The sequence below is a fragment of the Podarcis raffonei genome, chromosome 17 (assembly GCF_027172205.1).
Source record: "Podarcis raffonei isolate rPodRaf1 chromosome 17, rPodRaf1.pri, whole genome shotgun sequence".
Lineage (NCBI taxonomy): Eukaryota > Metazoa > Chordata > Lepidosauria > Squamata > Lacertidae > Podarcis > Podarcis raffonei.
Genome location: NC_070618.1, coordinates 34,462,138 through 34,487,257, shown reverse-complemented (window position 1 = coordinate 34,487,257; position 25,120 = coordinate 34,462,138). Strand labels below are relative to the sequence as shown.

The following is a 25,120-nucleotide window of genomic DNA, read 5'->3' as shown; positions in this document are numbered from 1 at the left end:
GCTAGGCCTGGCTGGATTAGCTGTTAACATTGGCTGGTTGCAGGAATTTAGAGGTCTGGCACCCACAAGCTCATAACGCTATTACTGTACTACCAAGTTTAGATACCGACTGAAAGGTGGTACTGGTGTTTTGTTTCGTTGTTACTTTGCTATAAAATTCATCCTTTCACATGCAACTTCTTCAATAAAGATGTTCATTGAAAATAAATAAATCCAGAGGTTTGTCTTTTGCAAAAAGAAGATGTAGCAGATTTATTGTGAAGCTGCAATAAGCAATAGGTTTGTTACAACAAGCCGGTTGTATAGAGATAGCAAGGGAGCTTTTGAATTCTCCAGAACTCTATTTCAGACTGGATATTAAAAGCAACGACAAAAAAAGCTGGGAGGAGGAGTTAAAAGAAGAAAAGACGACAAGTCTTACGATTTGTAGCGAGGCTACAGATTTGCTCTGCCTTTCCTGTGACACAGAATCTGTTATACACCTTGGATACAACACTTCCTGCACATCACATTTTAAGACTCTTACAAAGTGCTTTACCTTTGCAGACTTAAAAAAAGGTTGCAAATACCATACCACAATTTGGGGTCTTACCACTATGCCCAGATTTCACCCCATGTCCTCTGTCCTCCACAACCATCTTTGCTTTGTCCAGCTTGAAGACATGGACAAATCTTAACTATTTGTAACCTTTTTAGTTATACTAGTAAATATAGCACCATATTGTGGCTTTGGTTGTTTCACTTTCTTCCCTAATGGATCCCTATGGCTCTACCAACAATTTTGCATGTTTTGGAGATTTACTGAGGCATAATACAGCAAATAGCTCAGTCGTAATATTAAGAATATTAGGGGGGTGGGCAAGGGAAGGACTAGACCGGGGTAGGCAACCTAAGGCCCGAGGGCCGGATGCAGCCCAATTGGCTTCTCAATCCAGCCCGCTGAAGGTCCAGGAATCAGCATGTTTTTACATGAGCAGAATGTGTCCTTTTATTTAAAATGCATCTCTGGGTTATTTGTGGGGCATAGGAATTCATTCATTTTTGTTTTTCAAAATACAGTCTGGCCCACCACATGGTCTGAGGGACGGTGGACCGGCCCATGGCTGGAAAAGGTTGCTGACCCCTGGGGACTGGACCATGTGAAAAATGAACATAATATGTTAGCTGCAGTTCATTCATTTTCAGCTTTGAATTCTTGTTATAAAGAAGTGCACCTAGACATTCTGTTGTTGCGCCCATAACCTGGGTTTAAGGTGCCATTTAGCTCCTAGCTTCCATATCTCAGTTTCTGACACTGATTGCAGGGGTTGGACTAGATGGATCTTGTGCTGCCTTCCAACTCAACGGTCCCATGATTCTATGAGTGAGCCCACTTCATGCATAGTATCCTGCAAATAGATCTGTACACTGCAAGAAGAGCAACATTAAAAAAGAAAAAAGCATTTGGTGTGGTTGATTATACCTCTTATAGCAGAGGAACTGTGGATTAGTGGTTTCTGGGCTTCCCATCCTAGGTTCATAACTTGTTCTGGCTGGGGTTATGCTCCCCGCTAAAAAAAAACTAGTACAAGGCAAGCCAGCTTAGAACACTCTTGGTTGCACCAGGCCTTTGGGCAGTGGGAGGGTACTATTGCTAGTTAGACACACACCCCCAATGCCATCCACATATTTGGTATCATTGTACGTGGCATTGTGACATTTAAGTGAAAAGTGGGATATAAATATTACTGCTGCTTACCTGGATAGTGCTGGGGCAAGGAAAGGCCACACGGCATAATTGTACCAGCAGGACAGCTGCTGCCAATTGGGTGCTTTTGCCAGGGCAGGGACAGTGCCCAGTTGCCACCACCTTCCCCAGGGGTCAGCAACAAATTCCTATGCCCCACAAATAACCCAGAGATGCATTTTAAACAAAAGGACACATTCTACTCATGTAAAAACAAGCTGATTCCCGGACCGTCCGCGGGCTGGATTGAGAAGGCGATTGGGCTGTATCCGGCCCCCGGGCCTTAGGTTGCCTACCCCAATCATCATGCAGGTAAGGAGCAATAATGGCAGTGTCTGGAGGGCACCTCTCCCCCACCACTATTTGGAGTGATGCAATACAGTGGTACCTCTGGTTGCGAACAGGATCCTTTCTGGAGGCCCGTTTGCAACATGAAAAGAACGCAATCCGCAGCGGCGTGTCTGCGCAAGCGCGGGTTGTGATTCACCGCTTCTGCGCATGTGTGTGATGTCATTTTGCGCATCTGCGCAAGCGGCGAAACCCGGAAGTAACCTGTTCCGGTACTTCCAGGTCGCAGCGGGACGTAACCTAAAAGAACGTAACATAAAGCGGACATAATATGAGGTGTGGAACAGACCAAAAATCTCACAAAAGCACAGCAAGTTTCCTGGTTCTCCAGAGCTCTTCACTGGGCAATATGTTACACAAAGCAAGGGGCAAGCGGGGGGAAAATAAAAATCAGAATACCCCAATGGAGTACTCTTACAATAACTATTCAATAACAAAAGGAACCTGTCTCTGTGGTTCATACATTTCACTGCTGCTCCATTTCACAAATAGATTTGAACCCAGTTAACCTGGTAAAAAGCTTTCCTGAACCATGTTATTCAATTTCCCCACTTGATTTCCTTGTATTTGCTGTTTTTAGCACATTTCCTATAAGACCCCCAGGTTTATTCACACAGGAGCTCCCCCCCTGCTGCCACCACCACTCACCTCTCAGTGTATTTGCTGAAAGTGTTATTGGCCAAGTTCTCCACATTGTAGTTTGAATAAACAAATAAATGTGTATTGACCATTCATTTAGTGCTGGGTGACTAACTCCTGGCCCGTGGACCTCTGAGTGTCTCCTGATTTGGCAGATATGGCACTTCAGGGTAGTTTTCCATTTAAACAGACAGACAAACACACACACACACACACACACACAAAACCCCTTCCCATTTTTGCCTTTGTGGTGTTCCCTGAGCCGTCTCAAATGTCCTGTGTTAAAGTATAGGCAATTTGCATGTCCTTAATCCTGTAATTCCACCCCCTCCTACAAATGGTTCCTGCTCAATTATTTGCATATCTATAATATTAAACAATAAAATCCAAACTCATTTATTAATGAACAGTATAAAGCAACATATCAAGAGAATCGGGGGGGGGGAACAATTGTTATTTTAATATAAACACTCCAATGAAAATTCTGGCTGTAATTTTGAAAATTACAGTTTTCATGCCCCCGCTCAGTTCTGAGGTGTGTGAGCATTCCAGCTTTGCTACATTTTAGTGAAATCATTGTAGAAAAGGCTCCTTGCCCTTGCTGTGGGAGAGAAGAAACAGGCATTCTCCTTCACTCAGCATTGTACAATTAGTGAAAGTATTCCCGTAAGAAGGGAATTCCATGAGCCAAGAAAATGCTGATGAGCATCTGAAGCTGCTTTTCAGTATACAAAATTCTACACCCCCCTTTTCTTTTGACAACAAAGATCTTACGACTGCAGCTTACAACCAAGTCCCTTTAACTTTAAGGTAAAGGTAAAGGACCCCTGACGGTTAAGTCCAGTCGCGAATGACTCTGGGGTTGCGGCGCTCCCGATGTTTTTCGGGAGTTTTTGTGGGTCATGTGGCCAGCACGACTAAGCCGCTTCTGGCGAAACCAGAGCAGCACACGGAAATGCCATTTACCATCCCGCCAGAGTGGTACCTATTTATCTACTTGCACTTTTTGGCGTGCTTTCGAACTGCTAGGTTGGCAGGGACCAAGCAACAGGAGCTCACCCCGTCAGGGGGATTCAAACTGCTGACCTTCCGATCGGCAAGCCCAAGAGGCTCAGTGGTTTAGACCACAGCGCCACTTTAGCTGTGCCTTAAAACAAAAATCTGAGGCTCCTTGCACAGAAAAAACAGGCTCAGGATCCAGTCAAACATAAGTCTTTGTGAAGGTTGCAAACCCAACACACTCTCTGGAGAATTAATTCCATTCTGTTGCAACCCGTACCAATCAAAATAATGCACAATACATGATATTAGCAGCCCTGCACTGTTCTGTATAATTCGAGATATAAGATCACACACCTTGTTAATTTGTCTGCCTTTTTGGTTATAATTCAACATTTTAAATAAGGAATACATACATAAATAAAAGGAATTAATTCCACTCAGCTCAGATTAGGTCCAGGCAGGAGGTCTCAGAACTTTTCAGCACTTGATTAAGCCACTTCTACATATTTCAATAAAGTGTACTTTTAAAATGCTAAATTTTGGTTAGCTTGTGCCCCACATTAACGTTATGGTAATAATTCTATACATTTAAAAATGAATTGCACCATTATTATATTTGAACAGTACAGTTTACAGTGTACTGTGTACAGGACAGGTCAGTTTACATTGGTAACCTTAAAAGTTCCTGCAACTGCATCTGCTCACATTAACCCCTTGCTTCCCCCTCCCCACCCTGTCACAATCTCTTCCCTGCTGTTGCATTTAAGCTCCTTAAGTGACAGGATCATGAATTATGCCCTCATTTTATTTCATTTGCTTCTAAAAACCCGTCAGACGCTACAGGTTGAATCCAAACTTCAATCCAGTTAAGGTAACATTGTAATTGTCTGGAAATTTAATAAGGACTGAATTAAACTCGGTTGGTGCCAATGATAACAAAGTGCAGCTAAAATGGTCAGGACCTGACTAACCTCGTGTACAGTATATTCATGGTGGCACAAAAAAAAAGGTAATTGCTGGTCTGCTTAGTTTCTGGCACAGAGCCAAACCATTCGCCTTCCAATGTGGATGCTTTTATTGTGCTTTGCCACCAACCAGACCTGAATGCAATGCAGCTGTGCATTGCTGTGTTTTCCTTTGCTGTTGAAAGGGCAGCTTATTACCCTGACTGAGCGGCAGCAGTTAGCATGGCATAGCCAGCAATTTGGATGGCTTAAAAAAAAGAGGATGAAGCTATTAATAATAGATTGGCATGTGGTATTAAGGTAAGGATCACTGCAGATGGTGACAGCAGTCACAAAATTAAAAGACGCCTGCTCCTTGGGAGAAAGGCGATGGCAAACCTAGACAGCATCTTAAAAAGCAGAGACATCACCTTACCAACAAAGGTCTGTATAGTTAAAGCCATGGTTTTCCCAGTAGTGATGTATGGAAGTGAGAGCTGGACCATAAAGAAGGCTGATCGCTGAAGAATTGATGCTTTTGAATTATGGTGCTGGAGGAGACTCTTGAGAGTCCCATGGACTGCAAGAAGATCAAATGTATCCATTCTTAAGGAAATCAGCCCTGGGTGCTCACTGGAAGGACAGATCGTGAAGCTGAGGCTCCAATACTTTGGCCACCTCATGAGAAGAGAAGACTCCCTAGAAAAGACCCTGATGTTGGGAAAGATGGAGGGCACAAGGAGAAGGGGACGACAGAGGATGAGATGGTTGGATAGCGTGCTCGAAGCTACAAACATGAGTCTGACCAAGCTGTGGGAGGCAGTGGAAGACAGGAGTGCCTGGCGTGCTCTGGTCCATGGGGTCACGAAGAGTCGGACACAACTAAACAACAACATTAAGGTAAGAGGGGGAATGTGCAGGAGAAATGATTTTGACAAGCTATGCAAGGGTGACGCTGTGGTCTAAACCGAAGAGCCTTGGGCTCGCTGATCGGAAGGTCGGCAGTTCAAATCCATGGGGTGAGCTCCCATTGCTCAGTCCCTGCTCCTGCCAACCTAGCAGTTCAAAAGCACGTCAAAGTGCAAGTAGATAAATAGGTACCGCTCCAGCGGGAAGGTAAATGGCATTTCCGTGCGCTGCTCTGGTTCGCCAGAAGTGGCTTAGTCATGCTGGCCAAATGACCCGGAAGTTGTACACCGGCTCCCTTGGCCAATAAAGCGAGATGAGCGCCACAACCCCAGAGTCGGCCACAACTGGACCTAATGGTCAGGGGTCCCTTTACCTTTAACTTATGGACCTAAAGCCATTTGCACAGAACACAATATGTATTTTATCAAAGTACATCCAGTTTTTTCCCCTTTAATTTTTTTTGGGGGGAGGCAAGAGAGTGGGGCCCTAAACTAGAGCTTGTTTAGTTTATGCGTAAATCCGGCACTCTGTGTGTGTGTGTGTGAGAGAGAGAGAGAGAGAGAGAGAGAGAGAGAGACGCACAGACGCTTACAACCTGCAAATTGCAATAAAGAAGCAACTCTTGAAGCCAAAGGCTGCGCTTCTTAGTTGGCGATTCTCTCTCTCCCTCCCTCCCCCCCCCCCAATTCATTAAGTTCTCCTTACGTTTATTTGTGTTACGAAGCAAACAAAGAGACGGGAAAGGTACATACATCTCTTGTCTCCACTTTCAATTCATAGTCTTCTTTGCAGTTCGTTTAACATTCGGCGAGAGACACTTTTCTGCAGCTTCGCAGCCACGCCCTCAACTTTGCCAGGATGGCGACCCACAAGCGGCGGGGTGGGGGGCCGTGGGGCGAGCCAGACTTCTTGGCTCCAGGCTCCTTGACGGTGGGGGGCAGTGGGAAGAGCTTCCCAGGCTATTGGCTCTGGGCGGAGGCCACAACGGCACATGGCTGCATTTAGGAGCGCCCAGGGCTCCGGCGACCAGCTCAGGCTGCGGCGATCATGGCGGCTTTCCAATTGTGGAGGGACTATTTCCAGCTGGCGCGCGTGGTGCAAGAGATGCGCTGGCGGAGCGCGAGGAGCAGCTGGCCGGGGGCTTTCGCGGACCAGGCGCCGCCGCCACGCAAGGAGGCGCCCCCTGCCGGGGTCAGCAGGCCGGCGCGCCACTGCGCCTTCTGCAAGCACAACGGCGAGTCGAGGGCCATCTACGCGTCGCACGCGCTGAAGGACTCAGCAGGGAGGGTGCAGTGCCCGATCCTGAGAAATTACACTTGCCCTCAGTGCGGGGCATCTCAGGATCGGGCGCACACGAGGAAGTTCTGCCCTTTAACCAACAAGGGCTACACGTCCGTCTACAGCTGCATCCGGAATTCGGCCGGGAAGAAGGCAAGCAACTTCAAAACGAAGCCAGCCTATCCTAAAACTTAAAAAATAAAAAGGTGGGAAGGGGAATATTATTCTCTCTCTCTCTCTCGTTTTCTCTTTCAGCAGCAAAGGTTCCAACCTGGTGGTACCGTAAGTATTCTTCCTCTTTCTATCCCCACCACCCCAGGCCGCCTGTTTGTTAAGCGCATCTGAAAAGCAAACTCTGAAATCCCACTATCCGGAATGGTCCTACCTTGTCTGGGTGTTTAGGAGAAGGAAGGCCCCCTGGGGTCGGGGAAGGAAAAGGAGGTGGATGGAGAGTTGGAAGGGAGAGTTTAGTTCTGTGGGCATCATGGTCACCCTTTTGTATCCTAGTAACTTTTACTCAAAGTAAACCCATTGAAATGAACAGGGCTAAGTTTGTGATCTTTAGTGGGTCTGAGTAAGACTAAGGTGGATTCAAAGTATAAAGAATAACTACTACTACTACTACTACTATTATTATTATTATTATTATTCATCCTCCAAGAGTGATTGAGCGACATTCCGGTGCCAAATGAGTTACTTTTCATCCTAGCTCACACCTCCTGTGTGTGTGTGTGTGTGTGTGTGTGTGTGTGTGTGTGCGCCTGGCAGTTTATTATTATTATATTTACTCCCATTTATATTCACCTACTTTCTTCCAAGGAGCTTGATAGCGTACAGTTCTCCCTTTACTCATTTCATCCCCACAACAACCCTATGAGGTAGGTTAGGCAGAGAGAGGAAGGGGTCGTGAGCTTCATGCCCCATAGGGGATTTGAACCTTCCTTCCCTGCCCCTTGGAAAGGGGGGGGGGAGGAAGAGTGCTCAGATCGCGTGTGTGTGTGTGTGTGTCTGGGAGGAAGGTGTTTGTGTATGTGTGACTGAGGCAGAGACATATTCACCAGATGGGAGGAAGGTTTACTGAGCATTAGTAGCATGCTGGTAAATGCCCAGTTGCTCTTGCTTCACTCCTAGTGCAAGCAGGACAAGAAAAGGGTTGGTTTTGTGTTACTTCTGAACTAGGAACTGTGGCTTGTTTCTCTCTTGCAAGCCACAGCAGCCTGCCACCCTGAAGTGGTTTTCAAACCTGGAGGTTCCTGGGTTAAATTGAGTAAAAAATGTAGATAAGCAGCCATTGCCTGCCATTGCTACCCTTACAGCAAGGGTAGCCAATGTGAAGCTATGCAAGTGTTGTTGGAATACAGTTCCCCTCATCCCTCGCCACTGGCCATGCTCCTGGGGTATGCCTGCTCTCCAGTATTTAGCCTCAAAGGACTTGGGGTGGGGTATTTCTACAATTACAGCTGAATACAAATTAGAAAAAAAAATGCATAGATTTCTGGTGAGGAAAATGTGATTAGGATTGTGTGCATTTTATCATCTCTTTCAGGTACATTTGCAGCTGTACCAGAGCTAGCACTTTTCTTGAAGTCAAGGGAAACTTTGGATCTAATACACCCCAAGTGGTTGGTCTGCAGGAATCAACTAAAATATTCAGACCTGGAGAGAAAAAGGAGAGAGGGAAAGATAGTCCAGGATGGCAACATTTACTTTAGGTGGCACTGGTACATCACACCAAGGGCCTGGAAATGAATTCTCTCAGTACTATCATAATCAACTGACTCGCTATTCTTGTTTTTTAATCCAGCTACTCTTCCTGCTTGAATTATTTCACATTCATGTTATTACAGATGTCTGACTCAGTGTGAAGAGTGTCCACTTGAGACAAATGTTACCTAATTTCCCAAATTACCAGTCTGAAGTCTCCCAATGTTTGTATTTGTTTAAAGTTTTGTTTAAATGCATGCTTGTTTTTCAAGTGATATTTGTTGGCCAGGTTTTATTTGGTTCTTAAGACGTATGGTCAATAATTACTTCGTTTTGTTAATATTATGACTTTATATGGTTATTTATTTGTTACACAAAAGCAATACAGCATTTTAAAAACCCTAAACCAAAGAGGTGTCATTTTTTAAATGAATCGCTATGTAAGGATTTACTCTTGGACAAAGAAGTTAGGGAGGGGCAGTTGAGGGGGTTTAGATGAAGGGTCTTAGCATACTGTGATAAAGGGGCAAAGAATTATACCAGACTTGCAGCTCGTGTAGTTAATTGCCCTCTTTTAAGTGAGAAAGTGCTGCATCCCACCCCACTTCCATCTAGCTAGAGTGAGCAGCAGGGCTTGGGAAGCAGCAGTTCCACCACCACAGAATCTTCCCCAATTTTAGAATTGTTCTGCCTGTGTAGAATGCAAAACACACAAGACACCATAAAGTAGGCAAGAATGAAAGTGCACAGCATTTTAAGCTCTATTGGTTTCAACTAAGTACACACATAACTCTTCCACTTGAAGTGAGGTTTAAAGTTACTCAATTTTGTAGTTTTTAGCCAAAATACAGCATTTTCATTCCACTAACCTAGTTCATTTATAAACAATGAAATGGTTACACCAAAATCCTATAAATAATGGCATCATTACATAGTAAAACTGGCTTTTAAGTTTAAGGGTTTATTTTTATTTTTGCATTCCATAAGATATATTTTGGCCTAATGGAGGAAGAACTATAGATACATGCCTGAACATAGGGCAACTCTTCACAATTGTGGACAAGAGTTCACACCCAGAAAGTTGTGTTAAGAGTTTGTTAAGAGATGGTGGTGAAAGGGATATTGATTGCAGCTTATATACAGGTAACTTTACTTACTGGATTGTGCACCAAGACATTGGACCCAGTTCTTATTTATAAGGGTCCTTTACATTGCTGTGGTAGTTAGTGGGATGTGAAAATGACTAATTATATTCATTTTATTAATTTTATTCTGCATCTAACAGTCTATTTTGATGCAGATAAGCATAAATGACCCCACTGCTAAATGAAATAGCTAAAGAAAACCATAACAAAGCAAACTTTCAAAGCAGGAACAGAATTCACTAGCTAAATCTCTCTCTTCTTTTTGACTGGACAAAGTGTGCTTGTCACATTGCTCACGCTATGAGGTACAAGCTTCCCAGATTGTCTGTTTCTCCGGAACTTCAGTCTCTTGAAGGAATCCAGGTCTCTGTGTGTACTCATGATAAGTCGGCTAGGAAGAACAAAACAACCCAACCACACCACAATGGGTTCCATGTTAGCAAGGCACTTCTTAAAGTAAGCTGCAGAAATAAAATTATAGACTGCAACCCCTTGCAGAACAATTCAGTCACTGTTACCTAAAGAAGCAGGTTCCAACAATTATTATTTTTTGCTCCAGAACAAATGCAAGGAATTTGATTTAAAGAGCTGAAATAATTCAAGGTAGCTGAAAGGGTTCATGTGCCATGTTCTCCAGTTCTCAGTCTAAGAGCTGTAGCAGGCTGGAAAAGTGATTGGGGAGGGGGAAATAACCTCCTACTTCCTCACTGTGGCTGATAATGCCTCATGGCTCCTAGCAGCACTCACAAGAGGCAACCTCCGGTCAGCCCTCAGCAAGGCTGGCACTTTAATGAAGCAAGTCAGATCTGGTGCCTGAGGCAAAAAAATTTGCCTCAGGCAGCAGATCTGACCCCTGTCATTACTCTGGTGCAATCGCCATGGGGGGGGGGTTAGCAGCAGTATGGGCACAGAGGCATGGGCAGGGAGGAAATCCAGACCTGGAGGGGAGGGAGATTTATTATTTATACCACTATTTATATACCACTATAACAAATCAAGGCAGTGTAAACAATGATAAAACACAAAACATTTAAAACAGCACAAAACAATATCCTTAAATGACTGGCTAATCAAAATGTTTGAAGCAGCTGCATAGCCATGTTGGCATTTTAAAAATCTTCAAGGCATTCCTAAAAGTCATTTTAACCCAAAGGTTAAACACATGTGAAAATAAAATCTGAAATCAGTGGGACTTACACCCCAGTAGATGTCATTGGGATCTGGCATGTATCCCACTAATTGTGGTAGGACTTGCAATTCAGTAAACCCTTAAAACAGTCCTGGGCCAGATGCCTCTAGGAAGATCACAAACAGGCATAAAAGGCAATAGCTTTCCCTCAGTGTTTGTCCTCAGCATCTGGCATTCAGGAGTATAAAACACATAGACATTCAATTTAACTACCATGCCTAATAGTGGTTGCTAGGCCAAACATGTCTTTTTGTCCTTAAATCAGGCACATTTAAGCTAAGAATGTTACACTATGATTCCTGTGGGAGCTATGTAATTGCTGTAGATGCTATGGCAGTGACCACATTATCTCAGGCCTTCAAGAACCTCATTTTTTATGAAGTATTGGATATGGTACAGAAATAAGTTCTTACTTGAGATTAGAGAGCTCTTTAATCAGTCCACAAACAACATCTGTTGCATCTTCTTGTTTGTATGGATCACAAATCCCCTCAGTCACCTCAATCCTGTTTTTTGGGGGGAAAAGGAAAACAGAAGCAGGAGATCAGCGATATATATTTTTCTAGATTAAAAATGTGAGTGTTTTCCAGGTGTCATGCCTTTTCAAACATCAAAGGATATTATCTTTGCTCCACTGACCCCTTGACCTAGGATTCCAATCCCATCCTACAAATAGCACATCTAACAAATGACGTATTAAATATTTATGTAGAATATAGGTTTTAATTATGGTTTTTTATTGCACTTTTTCTTAAAACTGCCTGCCCCAAGCTTTTGAGATGGAAATAAAAATCATCCACTTCCATTAGCTCTGGTGTTTCAGGTGTGTGTACACACTCATGCAAAGCCACATATGTAGGCCTAGTAAAACCAACTGGAATGCAAAATACAGTACCAAGAAAGCTCCTACTAGGAAATCCACCCACCTGTCACTATTTGGATAGATCAGATTAATGGCTGGGACTGGTGTTTTGATTCCACTTTGTTCTCCTACAGCACACTGATCACTTTTATCCTTGGAAGGGCTATGTGGATTATCCAGAAAAGATGTCTGAAGGGATAGAAATGCAGTTTAGCGATACAGGTATATTCTCTATGTAAAAAGCACCAGTGAAGGACTTGTTCAATCACAATCTCAACCAGGTAGGGAGAAATCTACAGCAATAATGTTAATAATTAATGTAATAATTGGGTTATTAGACACAGAGGTTTCAGAATGTTGATACATAGACATATCCACTAGTTAGCTTTTAGACTTAATGCAAATAATTTTTATCGTTTCTTTTGGCTAGAAGTGATGGATATAATTTTAAGAGAAGCCTCCTGCAAACGAGCAGAGATTGTAACCTGAGCTACTTTGGGGAGGGCAAGGGGACAGATCACTATTCTTCACCTATAGTGTGTTCTGCTGGCAAGCCCCTTTTCTCCCCACCACCACTGCTACTGCCGCTATCACCATTCTCCCTCAGCAAGAGGCCGGCAGCTGCTCTATGCACATAGTGAAGAATTTCCTCCCACATCCTTGTAAGACATAACATAAACAGAACTAAAATGAATGCGTAGAAATTAGAAGGAAACAGATGTTGGCATAACACTGGAAGAAACCTCCTAAGAGTAAGAGCTAGTTGACAGGAGAGCAGAATAACTAGGAAGATGGGGGACACTCCTTCACAGCAGGTATTTAAGCAGAGGTGGGATGCACAGGAGAGGTGGGCTCCTATAGTTGCATCCCCCATTGCGAACCTTGCATTAAGTAGAGGATTGGACCAGATGACCTCCAAAGTCCCTCCCAGCTCTATCCAGCTTTTTTAGTCCAGAGGAGCCACAAAGGCAAGTACAAACTATTTTAAAGAACTAGAATGGGAGCCACTGCTTCCATTGTTGCAGCTTCAGTTAATCTACAGAATCAGTACTAGTTACAATGGGTTTGTTAGATCTGGAAATGACCATTTTATATACTACTGTAATGGGTTCACAAATATTTTTACTGGGATGCACTTCAGTTGCTACAATTATTTTGCACTATAACACCATTCAAAATCATTCAAATTACAGTAAAATTGGAATCCACTGGTTTTTGTTAATGTTATGAGCTGCTTTAAGGACTCCGGCAAGGAAGTGGGATATAAATCTACTAATTAACTAAAAGTATGTAGTAGTGCAAGGCCAATTCCTTCATAAATTCATATGATGGGTACTGATACTTGCATTTATAAATGCAATCTTAAAAGGATTACTGGAGTGTTAAGGTCTTATCGATTCTGTTGTATAGTAACTGTCATATGAAGAAGTAAAACTATCACTTTCTAAATCTAGTCATTCATGGTCAACTCACCTTGCGTGGTGGAAATTCAAAGATGCCCAGTAGCTGACTGTTACACAGAATTTCCATATCCAGAGAAAGGGAATCTGTGCAAGGAGAGCAGGTTTGGGTCATAGTATCAAGGCCACTTGGTGCATTTCTGCTGCAACCTGTACCTAATACAAGGAGAGACTTCTGCATTTCGGAACCAGCATTCATTTCTCTACCAGGATCGCCCACCACCAGTGGTGCTGGAAGAACCTTGACTGTGGAGAGGCCATTTTCCTCATGGGCAGGTTTGTTCTTGTTGTCCTCACAGGTTACCATTTCTTCTTTTCCCTCCATGTAGATGTCAGCAGAAGAGTTTTCTGTTGGGTTTGTTTCTGCCTTGGCAGTCTCAGTCAAATTTTGCTGGGAAATGCCTGACAGCACTTCCCTAATTTCAGCTGGTTCCAAATCACATCTGCTCAATTCAGACTGTTTTGTATCAGACACCAGTCTCTCACTACCATTTTCCTGTAAAACTGGAACTTCTGGGTCAGGTAAGCCAGTGGGGCTTTTTGCTGGCCTTGCTTTCATTTCAGATTCTTTTTTATTCCTCCCCGTCTCTTCGCTACAAATCACTGCTTGCACTGAGATTGTGCTGCTCTCAGGGTCAACATCCCCATCAGGCTGTGGCAAGAACATATCACTTGTTTCAAAAACCTGTTCACATTTTGATTCAGAAATATCTGCTTTCTTTTCCAAATAAGTACTCATAGATTGAATATCTAGAACATCTTTCCTGGAAGTATTCTGGCCTTGTACACTGTTTTCCTCTGCAACTATGATCTCTTCCATACAAGGGTTGCTTTGGCTTGCAGTTTTACTCATACCATTTTGCTCTACAGGTTTGCCACTTGACCACAGGTTCAGCTTGTCTGTCCCCTTTTCACTCATTGCAGAGCTGCACAAAGTGACTTGTTCTGAAATTTCAGTACTGCTGCAAATGAGATTTTGCTCTTCAGTTTCCCCCCTTCTATATGGAAGGTCCTGGTCTGCTTTTTTGACATCAGTATCTCCGTCTCTAGATACATTGCTTGTATTTAGATGTTTGCCCTGTTCTCCAGGTGTGAGAAATGATAGACCTGTCTCCAGTGGGAAATATGTTCTGTTGTTCTCCTTTTGGGTTTGGCTGAACATGCACTCAATAAGACTTGCATCTTTACAACTTCTATTTTTGGTCCAGTTTGCTTCTTTTACATCATCTGAATTTGTGATATCATGGAAAGCTTTATTTTTATCCATACTCTTGTTTGAAGTATCAAGATGCTCTTCATGTGGGGTACTTTTAATATGGTCAGTGACACTGTCCTCTGCCAACATACTAATGCTCATCTCCTTAATGAATTGGCATTTAAATGGCTCTAGAGACAGACCATCTACATCCTTATTACCTGACACTTCCTTTTCACAGATACTTTCTTGTAAATTGGATGCTGTCCCTGTTCCTTGACATGAATCAGCTAAGCCTGAGTTTGCACCACCATTGTTTATCCTTCCAATCTTGTCCTCATCTTGCATTTTAACATCCAGACTTTTACTTAATTCTTCACAATGAATGATCACTTGATCTCCAGCATCCTTCACTTTTGTCACCAATGAATCCGCTGCTTCTGGTGTCTCTGAAGAAGCAACAGTGTTCTCGACATAACTTTTTGCTGTGCTGGTAATATTTCTATCCATACAATCACCCTTTGAAGAAGTTGACAAAATTGTGTGTCAGTAGAAAAAAGTAGCACAAACATTTAGCATTTTCTGACTATGGCTACCAGTTCCCATTTAATAGTGCATTTCTATGTATTTAACCATCTATATGCTGCCCCTTCAGGTTCTGAGTTCCATTACAATCTTTTTACAGCTTATAAAAAGCAAGAGAACTTCCAGGTTTGCTTACAGTAATACTGAAACAATCAAAATAATAACAGCTGACATAATGAAAGGCATATTCAACAGCAGAAAAGCCAGTTCAGGTAAAAAGTCTTAAGATGTTTGTTTTTTAAGTACAGTGGTACCTCGGGGTACATACGCTTCAGGTTACATATGCTTCAGGTTACAGACTCCCTTACCCAGAAATAGTACCTCAGGTTAAGAAATTTGCTTCAGGATGAGAACAGAAATCGTGCTCCAGCGGCGCGGCAGCAGTGGGAGGCCCCATTAGCTAAAGTGGTGCTTCAGGTTAAGAACAGTTTCAGGTTAAGAACAGACCTCTGGAACGAATTAAGTAGTTAACCCGAGGTACCACTGTATTTGCATGGTGCTGAAAAGACATTAGAATAAGTGTCAGGCAAGCCTCCCTGAGGAGAGCATTCCATAAACAAGTTGACCCAATTGAGAAGGCCCTTTCTTCATTTGCCCTTTGCCTAACCTTACTGGAAGAACAGAGCAGGGACACCAAAGATTACCTAAGCATACAGGCAACTTAGTGTGTGAATATGCAGTTCTGCACAAGTTATCATCTTCCACCAAAGAATACTCTATTTTTATCTGCCCTTGGCCTACTAGTTTAAACAGTGAATTGTGGAGTATACACAGTGGAACACTTTAAATTCCTAGATGGGATTGTGCTCCCTCTAAAGAAGCAACTTTGCAGTGTGGGGGGTGCTGCTTGACCCACCAGTCTTGCCAAAGCTAGTGCCCTTAATATGCTTGAGAGTGTGCAGGTGCCTTAGGTGAAAGACAAACTAAAACGTGAGTTTTTCATGGGGGGTGGGAATTGTTACGATATGGATGCAATGCAGCTGCAAACTGCTAGTTTGAAAGCAAAACATGATGGGAATGTTGGGACTGTCCGTGGGAAACAGAGGGACAGTCAATTCACAGGGCAATGCACCGGAATTAGCTCAGAGTGTAATATGAGCTCTTCCTCTTGCTCTTGTACAGGAAGTACAGGAAGTGTTTGTCTCTCGACTGCTGGAGTTTGAAGAGAGCAGTCATGTTTTCTGTAATGCTGAAAAGACAGAAATAAAAGCATGTAAAACGTTTCTGTCTCTCTCCTTTTCCCTCCTGGGAGAGCAGGAGGGAGGGGGTGTGTTTTTCCCACGTTTGGGAAAAATTTCCTATCGAGACCTAGCCTGGATCTTGCTGGGGAATGCAGCCAGGGAGGTCAACAGGAGACCAAGCTGGGTGCCTGGGAGTGTTGCCAGTTACTCCCGATATAGGCTTGATTTCCGATTTAACTCAGTTAAAACTATTTATTTATTTATGATCTGTCTCTTAGGGAATGTCATTTAGAATTATTATTATTATTATTTAAATCAAATATAAAAACCACAGTACAGTATATACAAATAAAACAGCACAGCTAACAGTATCCTTAAATAACATGTCAGTATATCTTGATTAAAACTAATCATTAAAAGCCCTCTGGAAATTATCAGTGTGCTTAATTTGAACTAGAAGAGTGCAGTTTGTCTTTAATTATCAGTACAAAAACGAAAGTGTTTCCCCCACGTCCAGCCATAAGGAAACACTTCTCTAAATCACAAGGGTATACATTACGTTATATAGATAAGAAGGAAGGGCTTGTTGTACGTTTTCTGTCCCAGTTGTTACAGCTCCTCCAATATTTCCATGTTTTTCAGCCAATGTTTTTCTTGGCTTCGTAAACTTTGGTACCAGCTTTCCTCCCTATGACCAACAATAAGAGTAAGAATAACAATAACAATAAGAGTATCCTATACTCTTCCTCAGCAACTTCCAAAATTAAGCAAAAAGGCATCAAGAGATCGGATTTATCAGGCTCAACAAAGATAATTATTTTTGACCTACTGAGACTGCCCTAAATTTCTGAGGATTTTGCACAGGAATAAAATTGGACAAAACCTCATCCTGAAAGGAAGGCATTGTGATCCAACAGGGGTTCCCACAGGCAGAAAACAATTTTCACTGATTTATTGCTCCTCTTGCAGCTCCTGGTGTCACCTTCCTTGCTGCTCTGGGAGGATTCCCAACCCTCCAAAGCAGATCTTAAGGGCACAGAGGGCTGCAGGAGGGAATTGTCAAATAGTGTCTTCAAGGTACTCCATGGAAGTATCGTATCTGCAAGTGGCGTTCCACTCAGAGGAACTTAAGATTCAAATTATTAGAATTACTGAACAAGTATTGGTAGTAGTTTCACTCAAAATGAGAAGCACCAGAAGTTCAAGTTTATTTTACTGTCAACTAGAAGATGTTGTGAGCAACAAATAATTCCACAAAAGTGAAAGAACAACAGTAATTTACTATAACTATTAAAATGCAAATATAATAAGTTCACAAGTATGCCCCACATTAAAAAAAAATCCTGCACTGAAAAAAGAAAAGAAAAATGATCCAAATTTACATGTAGAGATTTTAGCACCTAATGGAAAGTAAAGAGTCACCATCTTGACCTTGGCCTCAGGCAGCAAAATACCTTTGGCAATCTTGCACTTCTCCCAATGAAAAGATTGGGGGGGGTGTCTCATTTTTCCCCAGCTGGGCTTTAGCAGGTGACTTTCCTGGTGGCAGGCGTGCCACCTTGCCCCTACAACAGTGGGTGCCCAGGGCATGCCAACATCACCACGGTGTGTACACACCACCAATTGGAATCTTGGGGGGGCACATCTCCATTTTAAATTTGTGGGTGCCCGGGCACCTGAGGGGCCGCATAGTTCACAGCTATACCTGGTGGGTTAGACCCTGGTTTAATTAGCAGGTGCCAATTTCCTTTTCCCACCCTGGGCATCAAGATGTCTTGGGCTGGCCCTAAGTGCTCCTACATCTTTGTGTCCACATTTCCACAGGAAAACTCTGTCTTCCGGAGACCCACTACAGTGAAGCAGCAGTGCCTCTTGGAGCCAAGCATGGCAGGAATCATCCCGCATGTGATTGCCCAGTTGCTGGCAGTCCAAGTTCCCTTTGTCTCAGAACTTTCCTGGCAGGGGGATTCCTCTCCACCCCCCTGCTGCTGCCACCACAGCCAAACTAACTGTTAAAAATACAAACACATATATTGGGTGCAAAACTATGTTTTATTTCACCGGGCCAAAGCCCCAGTTTCACACCTTTCCCCATGTGCATTTGCATGCATGCGCGCACGCACGCGCGCACACACACACACACACGCACACAGGTTTTGAGCCTTAATGGTGCCCCTCTGGAGGCCTCACCCAGGGCAAAAAAACCAGCTAGCCCCCCACAGCTATGGCTCTGCAAATATTTAATATAAAGGGAAGGAAGGAAGCTAGCTGTTGCCCAAAGGGAGTGCTTAACTTAATGTTCTCCGCAAGGGAGTAAACTGAGTAGTTTTTTTAAGGCAGGTAACTGGTGGCCAGGAGCCAGGACTCCTGGGTTCTCTTTGGCCCAATAAAGAGGTGGGGTGGCGTTAGGAGTTCAGGGCGTTTCTTAATACCAGGTCAGTATTGTCTACTCTGGCTGGAAGTTGCTATCCAGGGCAGAGGTCGTTGACATCTTCACTCATGACTACTCAACGTTTTTAACTAGAGATGCTGGGGTTCAAACATGGGGCCTTCGGTTCTCAGAGTATGTGCTCTACAACTTCACTAGGGGAAAATGTACAAGGGGCAACCCTTGGCCTTAATCTGCAGCAATAAAGTTTATGAATTCAAAGGAAGGTTGTGCAGAACGACACAGGCTGCTCTTCTGGCTTCTGGCTATAACAGTTTTCAAGAAAAAGCTAGACAGACCATTGCTGAAGATGTATTTAGGTCAGGACTGAGCCAGCTGTGCAAGCAAAAGCATCTTGGCTTGTTGCCCTGGTTTCATTTCTCTCTGGCTTTGAGTGCCCACTGGTGGTTTGGGTTTGCATTGTACTTCTCATTGTTTGAAATTCTAAGCAACTTTTTGAATCCTGATGCGGGCCTTAGCTATACATCAATCGGTTGCACACAAAATGTTCACCATCTGTACAAATTATTTTCTGTGACTAAAGAGAGTGACTTTCATTTCGCTCACTGCCACCATGGTACTTGTTCCAGCACTGGTAGGTTGATACACTGTAGAAGCAGAGAATGTGGAAGAGCCTTGCCCTTTTCCCTAATCGCAGCAACTCTTCCTTAGATTTTTAAAAAAGCTTTTAAGATCATTTTCCTAGGTGTTTCAGCCATGACAAACATAAGTATGCAATATAATCACTGCCAGTATACATTTTGAAAGGTGAAATGTTATTGGCTATTGGCCAAAACAACAACACATGATCAGAAACAAACTCACAGATTCTTGCATTGCAGCCATGTGGATTAGCTCACATATTTTGAAGATCTTATGAGGGGGAAAGTCCATTTGGACTGTCTCATACAGTCTTTCAATGCATAAGGAGGCTGAAGGGTCTACACACGCGTAGAAATATATGCATGGAGGAGCAATAGGTGTATATATCTGTGTATGTTTGTGGTCTCTTCTTCTGGCTGTTGAATGCCCAGCTAGTAAGTTGGTAGAAGCTAGCCACTGCAATCCTGTGATATCACATTGAAAGAATGTGTAAGGAGGTTTAGTGAATCATCCTCTTTACACAGAGCAAACCAAAGAAGTAAGGCTATTGGGTTCAATGGGGTTTATTCCCTTGTAGCCTTAACAAACTGCCTGATACAATGCTTAAGATAGATGAAAGGTGTCAGTCAATTACCCAAATATCTACCAGGTAAATCTTGCTGCATATCAGTCACATCTGATGTCCTCTCTTGCGAGATTTATGACATAGAGACTGCAAGGATTTGGATTTGATCAAGCAGTATGTTCACATAAGGAACACAAAGAAAATCTATTCAGCTATACTTTATAAATTTACTTTACCTAACCAATAAATTACTAAAAGCTACTCTACAGTTAAATATACTGCTAATGTTACTTGAGACGGAATTTACCTGAGACAGAGGTACAAAAACCTTCATATTATCTTGCTCTTTCCTCTCAAATGAAGCCTTGCTGTTAAAAGACAACCAATATAATAATAATAATAATAATAAAATAAAAAAAATTGTATTTATATCCTGCCCTCCCCAGCCGAAGCCTGGCTCAGGGCGGCTAACAACAATAAAATAAGACAACATTTTAAAATCATTTCATTAAAAAATTACTTCAAATCAAATTGATGGCAACCATTGGGTAGAGTTCTGTGAAGATTGCCAAAGGAGTCAGGCTGTGCCCTGGCCAAAGGCTTGGCGGAACAGCTCTGTTTTGCAGGCCCTGCGGAAAGATGTCAAGTCCCGCAGGGCCCTAATCTCTTGTGGCAGAGCGTTCCACCAGATCGGAGCCACAGCCGAAAAAGCCTTGGCTCTGGTTGAGGCGGTCCCATAGGTACGAGGGTCCTAGGTCGTATAGGGCTTTAAAGGTTTTACCAGCTTCTTTGCAAAAATATCATGGGGACTTTGTCAAAGAAAGGGATCCTAGAACTTGAAGGAAGATGGCATTAGATCTTCTAATGAAGAGACTTTGCTGGGCGCTTATTAAATGGACATTAGTCTCCTCCATTATTTTTTAAAACTGAAATCTTACCTGAAATCTAAACATGCAGGAAACTTGAAAGTTTGTTCAGTATTTTGTGATATTTTTGTTGGCGATCAAAAAGGTTTACATTACAGTGGTACCTCCGGTTACGAACTTAATTCGTTGTGGAGGTCCGTTCTTAAGCCGAAACCGTTCTTAACATGAGGTGCGCTTTCACTAATGGGGCCTCCCACTGCTGCCGCGCCACCGGTGCACAACTTCCACTCGCATCCCGGGGCAAAGTACACAACTAGGAGCTAAAAACATTGAAAAGTGGGAGCAGCTAGGCTGACTCATCTCACATAAATCACTTAGAAAGTTGCCTGCACATTTTGCTTTATAACTTTACCTCCAGGACAGTTAGAGACTTACTGTTTTACACACTTAAAGTACAGAATCTGAAGCCCTTTGCAGGAATGGGTCCTGGTGCAATTGCTCTAGTTGCATCATTATAATCTGACCATGTGAATTCGCTTAATAAAACTTTTGTCCAGAAGCCTTACTTTAGAACAATCACAATTTAATCATATGAGCAGTCAGTTGTCTTTCTCTTATCAGTTGACACCCCCTTGATTTCTCTGTCCAGTCCAACCATGTTTCAATCATTTCATACTCTGCTTTGAATCAAACTTGATTACCTTGTATCCAGGTCTGTTGCCAAATTTTCTGTGTTCATGTTTGCTAGGCTATTTCTTTGACATTCTTGAATTGTTCCTGATACAATTACTTTTGTGGAAGAATTGTCCGAATGAAAATTCTGTACTGGCATTTCTGGATCATTCCCTTCTGTAAGCTTCCTCCTAAGGCACTTGTTTGCTTTGGATAGGCCATGTTCCTTGTTCTCTTCTTTTATTTTGGGGGGGAAAATATTAATCAACCTTTTTGCAAAATAAATACAGCAATTGATATTGACTTTATAATAAAATACATTAATCACCTAAAGGAGAACACTTTTAAATCCTGTTGATTTCAATAGGCATTGATTTCAATGCACATGCTTTAAGTCTGCTACTGAATAACAAGGCTTAAATGTACTTAATTTAAGTGGATCTGCTTAATTTATTGAAGCACATGCTCTCATGACTTACTGTACACTACAAACCTAGACATGCTTACTCAGGGGGGAAGAGGGTTCTAGAAACATTTCTCCCATGAACTTCATTAAGTTAGCTTAGGTTCCAAGTCAATGTGACAGCTTTTGGACTTGATATGCAAATGGTTACACTGGCTTACTCCCAGGTAAGCTTGCAAACTTTTCATAAGCAACAATCTACGTCATCATCTATGTATTATTGAACAGAGACCACGACACTTCTGTGCACATCCACAAATTGAAGATAAATTTAGGCCAAGCACAGATTAGCATTTTGGGGGTGGGGAGTGATTTGCACAAAGGTAAAGACACCTGAGCCAGAACAAAAAAGGCAGTTGAGGGCAGGGGAGTAGTGGCTGGAGGGAGGAGCCAGAACACACAGAACTGAGTGTGTTAATTGTCATGTGCTATTTGTGTACACAGAAAATCAGATCTGCACAATCTGCTAGTGACACTAAGCCCCAGTCTTGAAGCACCACAATATGGAAATGGCTTGAAAAAATTGGAGGAGGGGGAAGTCTTATATAAAGACAAAAAATAGCAGTGTGATTCTATTACCTGGAATTTGTCCCTTCTTCCTTTTACTCATTTTAGTGGCTTGGTAGCTCTAAAGGGAAATATCAGTTTAGGTCAATGTTTTCTATTAAAATAACATATATTGCATTATTAGACGTTATATCATGGTGTTTTTACAGCCAAAGTTAACCACACGCTGTTCTGAGACATTTTCATGCATACTAAACTCTAGTACAGTATGTGATAGAAAGTTTAACTCTTCAAGAGCCACGTTACCATACAGGCTGTTTTTTCAGAATCCCTTAATAATTATAAGCTGACTGTGATAATCAAAAACTCACCCTGCCAGGGGAAAGTATTGAGTTAGCAAATTTTGGGGGCTCTTCCAGATGAGGCTTTTGTTATGCACTCACTGTGTCTTATTTGCTAATTGTTCTGAAATCGCTCCTTTATTCTTTGCATGGAGGCCCTCACTGTCCATCAAGTCACAAATTAGAAGATCTTAAACTAAAAAAATTGAGGCATGGGCCAAGCACCCATTTGCCCCACCGCGAGTACAGGGCTGCCTGCAGTACTCTTGCTTCAGCGGACTCTACATCTCAACAGTATATTACTGCGTTATCATTAAATGGACAATTAAAGCCATTTGTCAGGAATCAGTTCTAAAACGTTTAATCCCATGCAGAGCAAAGCCGCCATTGTTTTGCATTGCTTCTCTTCAACACCATGTAATAAATAGTGCAGGAGATTCAGTCACAAGTCAACCTTTAGCTTCAAATGAAAGACCTTCCCCTCTCCTCCCAAAAAAATATTTCTGTGAACAGAAAGCATAACCAGCAATGATACAACTGTTTAAAAAATATTGAATATGATGGGGATAATCAGATCCAGACTGAGATGTAGGGTTGTAATCCCCGCCCTGCATAATCAATCACATGGATGCAGTGCACACACTATTTGAATGGGAATGCCCATCAACCCTAACCCTATCAAGTATTTTATTTTGGGGAGCCCCTAGGAGTTGAGTCCTATGATATGCAACGTTGATGGGCCCTAGGCTGCTTAGCTGAAGGGAAAATATTGTTAAGCCAAGGGGGCTGAAGCATTCAAAAACAGAAATTTTTAATGTAACCAGCCGTAACGTTATTGCTTTGTGCTGTCGATGTTTGCTGTATCCATGAAACAAAAGTCATGAGGGGAAAAATACAACTAAATACAAAAGCGCGCCAAGAGAGGAATTCAAAGGAGCACCTGCTTTTTGAGCAGCGCAAAAAGCGAGGGGAGGCAACTCCCTAACGACTTTTCCCGCCAATTCTCCTCCCCCTCCCTCGCCCCCACCATCGGTTTTCCTAGAGCTAGGAAAAAGGGTAGAACGAACACCTCTTGGTTTCTGGTGTTATTCGGAGACCCTATTCCAAGGGTGGCAAAACACACAACCACAAACAGCTAAGAGCAAGTTTATCCTGTCGCTGTATCTTTCAGTGTTCGTTGCACACCGCTCTCCTTCTCTGCCTTACCGCCCAGCTTGCCTGCTATATGGAGAAAAAGTGACGCGTGGCCAAAAGTGCAGGTTTGGTGAAAGGAACTATCCTTCAGCCTCAGCCTGCCCAGCTGCAGTAGGGGGGAAATAAATATGGGCTATGCCGGGCGGCTGCAACGTCTCTCAGCCGGCCTCCCCGCTCCGATTTCCAACCGGAGAGCGATAAAAAGGAGGCAGCGATGCCTCCGGCTGCCAGTTGCTGGGAATCAAGAACGGGAGAAACAGAGCTGCTCCTGCGCTCAGGTTCTGCGCACGGGCTTCCCCGTGGCTGGCCACTGTGGGGACAGGATCCTGGGCTTGATGCTGAGCCCTTTGGCCTGATCCAGCAGCCGGGCTCTCCTGATATTATATGCTCGAATCCTGCTCGCGGGCTTCCCCCCAAGGGGCATCTGGTTGGCCACTGTAATAACTAGGTGGGCACGATCCAGCAGCCGGACTCCTCTTACGTTCTTAGGGCATCTGCAGAAGTGTGCATGCCCACGAAAGCTCATACCAATAACAAACTTAGCTGCTCTCTAAGGTGCTACTGGAAGGATTTTTTTTATTTTGTTCTTAGGGCAGTTTTCCCCGCCCAGTGCAGGAAGCACTTGCGAAGCAATATTGTACTTTTTTTATTTATTAAAAAAAGTTACTAACTAAATACAGTAAAATACGGCTTGCATTGGGGTTGGGGAGGCACAATGTTCTGCCTTTTGTTCCAAATTTTGCCCTGCCAGGCTTCAGCAACTGACATCGCCACGCTTCCCTCCACGATCTCTGTCTGCGGACTGGGAAGGGAAAAGCCTGCCGTAAAGCCCGACGGGCGCTGTCGCGCGGTGTCGTGCTCGCGACGGAGCCGTAAAGCAAGCCGGGGCTTGACGGGCTAGTCGCGGAAAGAAGCCGGAAGTGCGTGTGGCGAGAGCGAGAAGGGGTGGCCCCCAACTTTTGCGTGCGGTGTCGGGGGCGGAGGAGCTTCGAGGGGCGAGGAGCCGGGCAGCGGCCCTTGCCACTCTCTGGTTAGCGGCGCAGCCTTCCAAGTCCCTTCGCATGCGCGATCCGGTTATCCTCACAACAGTCCCGTAAGGTAGGCCAGCATTATTGTTTTTACGAAGAGAAGCGGCGGGAGAAACATGAACCGGTGATGTTTTATCTGCAAGCCGCCTTGAGACCCTGGTCAGGGGAAAAGGTGGGGTAAAAATAAATAAGTATAGAATGATAACAATAATGTCCAGATTTATAATTTTGGTTGTCACCCTGTGCATGTTAATGTTAATAATAATAATTATTATTATTATTATTA

General features: G+C 43.3%; 4 protein-coding genes and 1 long non-coding RNA gene across 10 annotated transcripts in view; 3 read left to right on the top strand and 2 right to left on the bottom strand.

Annotated features, from left to right (window-relative positions):
• Positions 1 to 2,414: 2,414 nt before the first annotated feature.
• On the top strand, positions 2,415 to 3,148 carry LOC128405210 (uncharacterized). The gene is made up of 2 exons (XR_008328244.1): positions 2,415 to 2,482; positions 2,515 to 3,148. It is a non-coding gene; the product is annotated as an uncharacterized LOC128405210 (long non-coding RNA).
• Positions 3,149 to 6,311: 3,163 nt separating this feature from the next.
• On the top strand, positions 6,312 to 8,890 carry NANOS3 (nanos C2HC-type zinc finger 3). Of its 2 annotated transcripts, none has more exons than XR_008328145.1 (2): positions 6,312 to 7,123; positions 8,393 to 8,890. XR_008328145.1 is itself a non-coding variant. In XM_053370333.1 (2 exons), the coding sequence occupies exon 1, from the start codon at positions 6,616 to 6,618 to the stop codon at positions 7,039 to 7,041; it is 426 nt and encodes a 141-aa protein (XP_053226308.1). In that variant the 5' UTR covers positions 6,312 to 6,615; the 3' UTR covers positions 7,042 to 7,052; positions 8,393 to 8,890. The 2 variants fall into 2 exon arrangements, 1 of the variants encoding a protein (XP_053226308.1); XM_053370333.1 differs by having other exon boundaries at positions 6,312 to 7,052.
• Positions 8,891 to 9,491: 601 nt separating this feature from the next.
• Positions 9,492 to 13,698, bottom strand: BRME1 (break repair meiotic recombinase recruitment factor 1). The gene is made up of 4 exons (XM_053370332.1): positions 13,220 to 13,698; positions 11,811 to 11,935; positions 11,298 to 11,390; positions 9,492 to 10,086 (listed from the first exon to the last, which is right to left on the bottom strand). The coding sequence occupies exons 1-4, from the start codon at positions 13,529 to 13,531 to the stop codon at positions 9,939 to 9,941; spliced, it is 678 nt and encodes a 225-aa protein (XP_053226307.1). The 5' UTR covers positions 13,532 to 13,698; the 3' UTR covers positions 9,492 to 9,938.
• On the bottom strand, positions 13,584 to 22,665 carry LOC128405351 (uncharacterized). Its single transcript, XM_053371880.1, has 7 exons — positions 22,643 to 22,665; positions 22,344 to 22,392; positions 21,331 to 21,538; positions 20,071 to 20,131; positions 16,727 to 16,855; positions 13,696 to 14,920; positions 13,584 to 13,597 (listed from the first exon to the last, which is right to left on the bottom strand). Exons 2-7 carry the CDS (start codon positions 22,372 to 22,374, stop codon positions 13,584 to 13,586), a joined length of 1,668 nt encoding a protein of 555 aa, XP_053227855.1. The 5' UTR covers positions 22,375 to 22,392; positions 22,643 to 22,665.
• A 1,972-nt stretch (positions 22,666 to 24,637) lies between these two features.
• The window catches only part of CC2D1A (coiled-coil and C2 domain containing 1A), a 48,704-nt gene continuing 48,221 nt past the window's right edge, over positions 24,638 to 25,120 (top strand). The window contains exon 1 of one of the 5 annotated variants that reach the window (XM_053370331.1): positions 24,638 to 24,904. The gene's annotated coding sequence lies outside the window, so the exon portion shown is untranslated. The other 4 variants (XM_053370329.1, XM_053370328.1, XM_053370326.1 and 1 more) reach the window with 4 other exon arrangements.

Coding starts and splice junctions, on each gene's coding strand:
- NANOS3 (XM_053370333.1), top strand. CDS start 6,616: ATGGCGGCTTTCCAATTGTGGAGGGACTATTTCCAGCTGGCGCGCGTG.
- BRME1 (XM_053370332.1), bottom strand. CDS start 13,531: ATGGAGGGAAAAGAAGAAATGGTAACCTGTGAGGACAACAAGAACAAA. Junction 11,391..11,810: donor ATCTATCCAAATAGTGACAG/GTGGGTGGATTT, acceptor CCCAAAAAACAG/GATTGAGGTGACTGAGGGGA. Junction 10,087..11,297: donor AAAGAGCTCTCTAATCTCAA/GTAAGAACTTAT, acceptor TGTTCTTCCTAG/CCGACTTATCATGAGTACAC.
- LOC128405351 (XM_053371880.1), bottom strand. CDS start 22,374: ATGAGTAAAAGGAAGAAGGGACAAATTCCAG. Junction 21,539..22,343: donor GAAGAAGGGACAAATTCCAG/GTAATAGAATCA, acceptor CCAAAATAAAAG/AAGAGAACAAGGAACATGGC. Junction 16,856..20,070: donor TTTTTGTACCTCTGTCTCAG/GTAAATTCCGTC, acceptor TGTTGGTCATAG/GGAGGAAAGCTGGTACCAAA.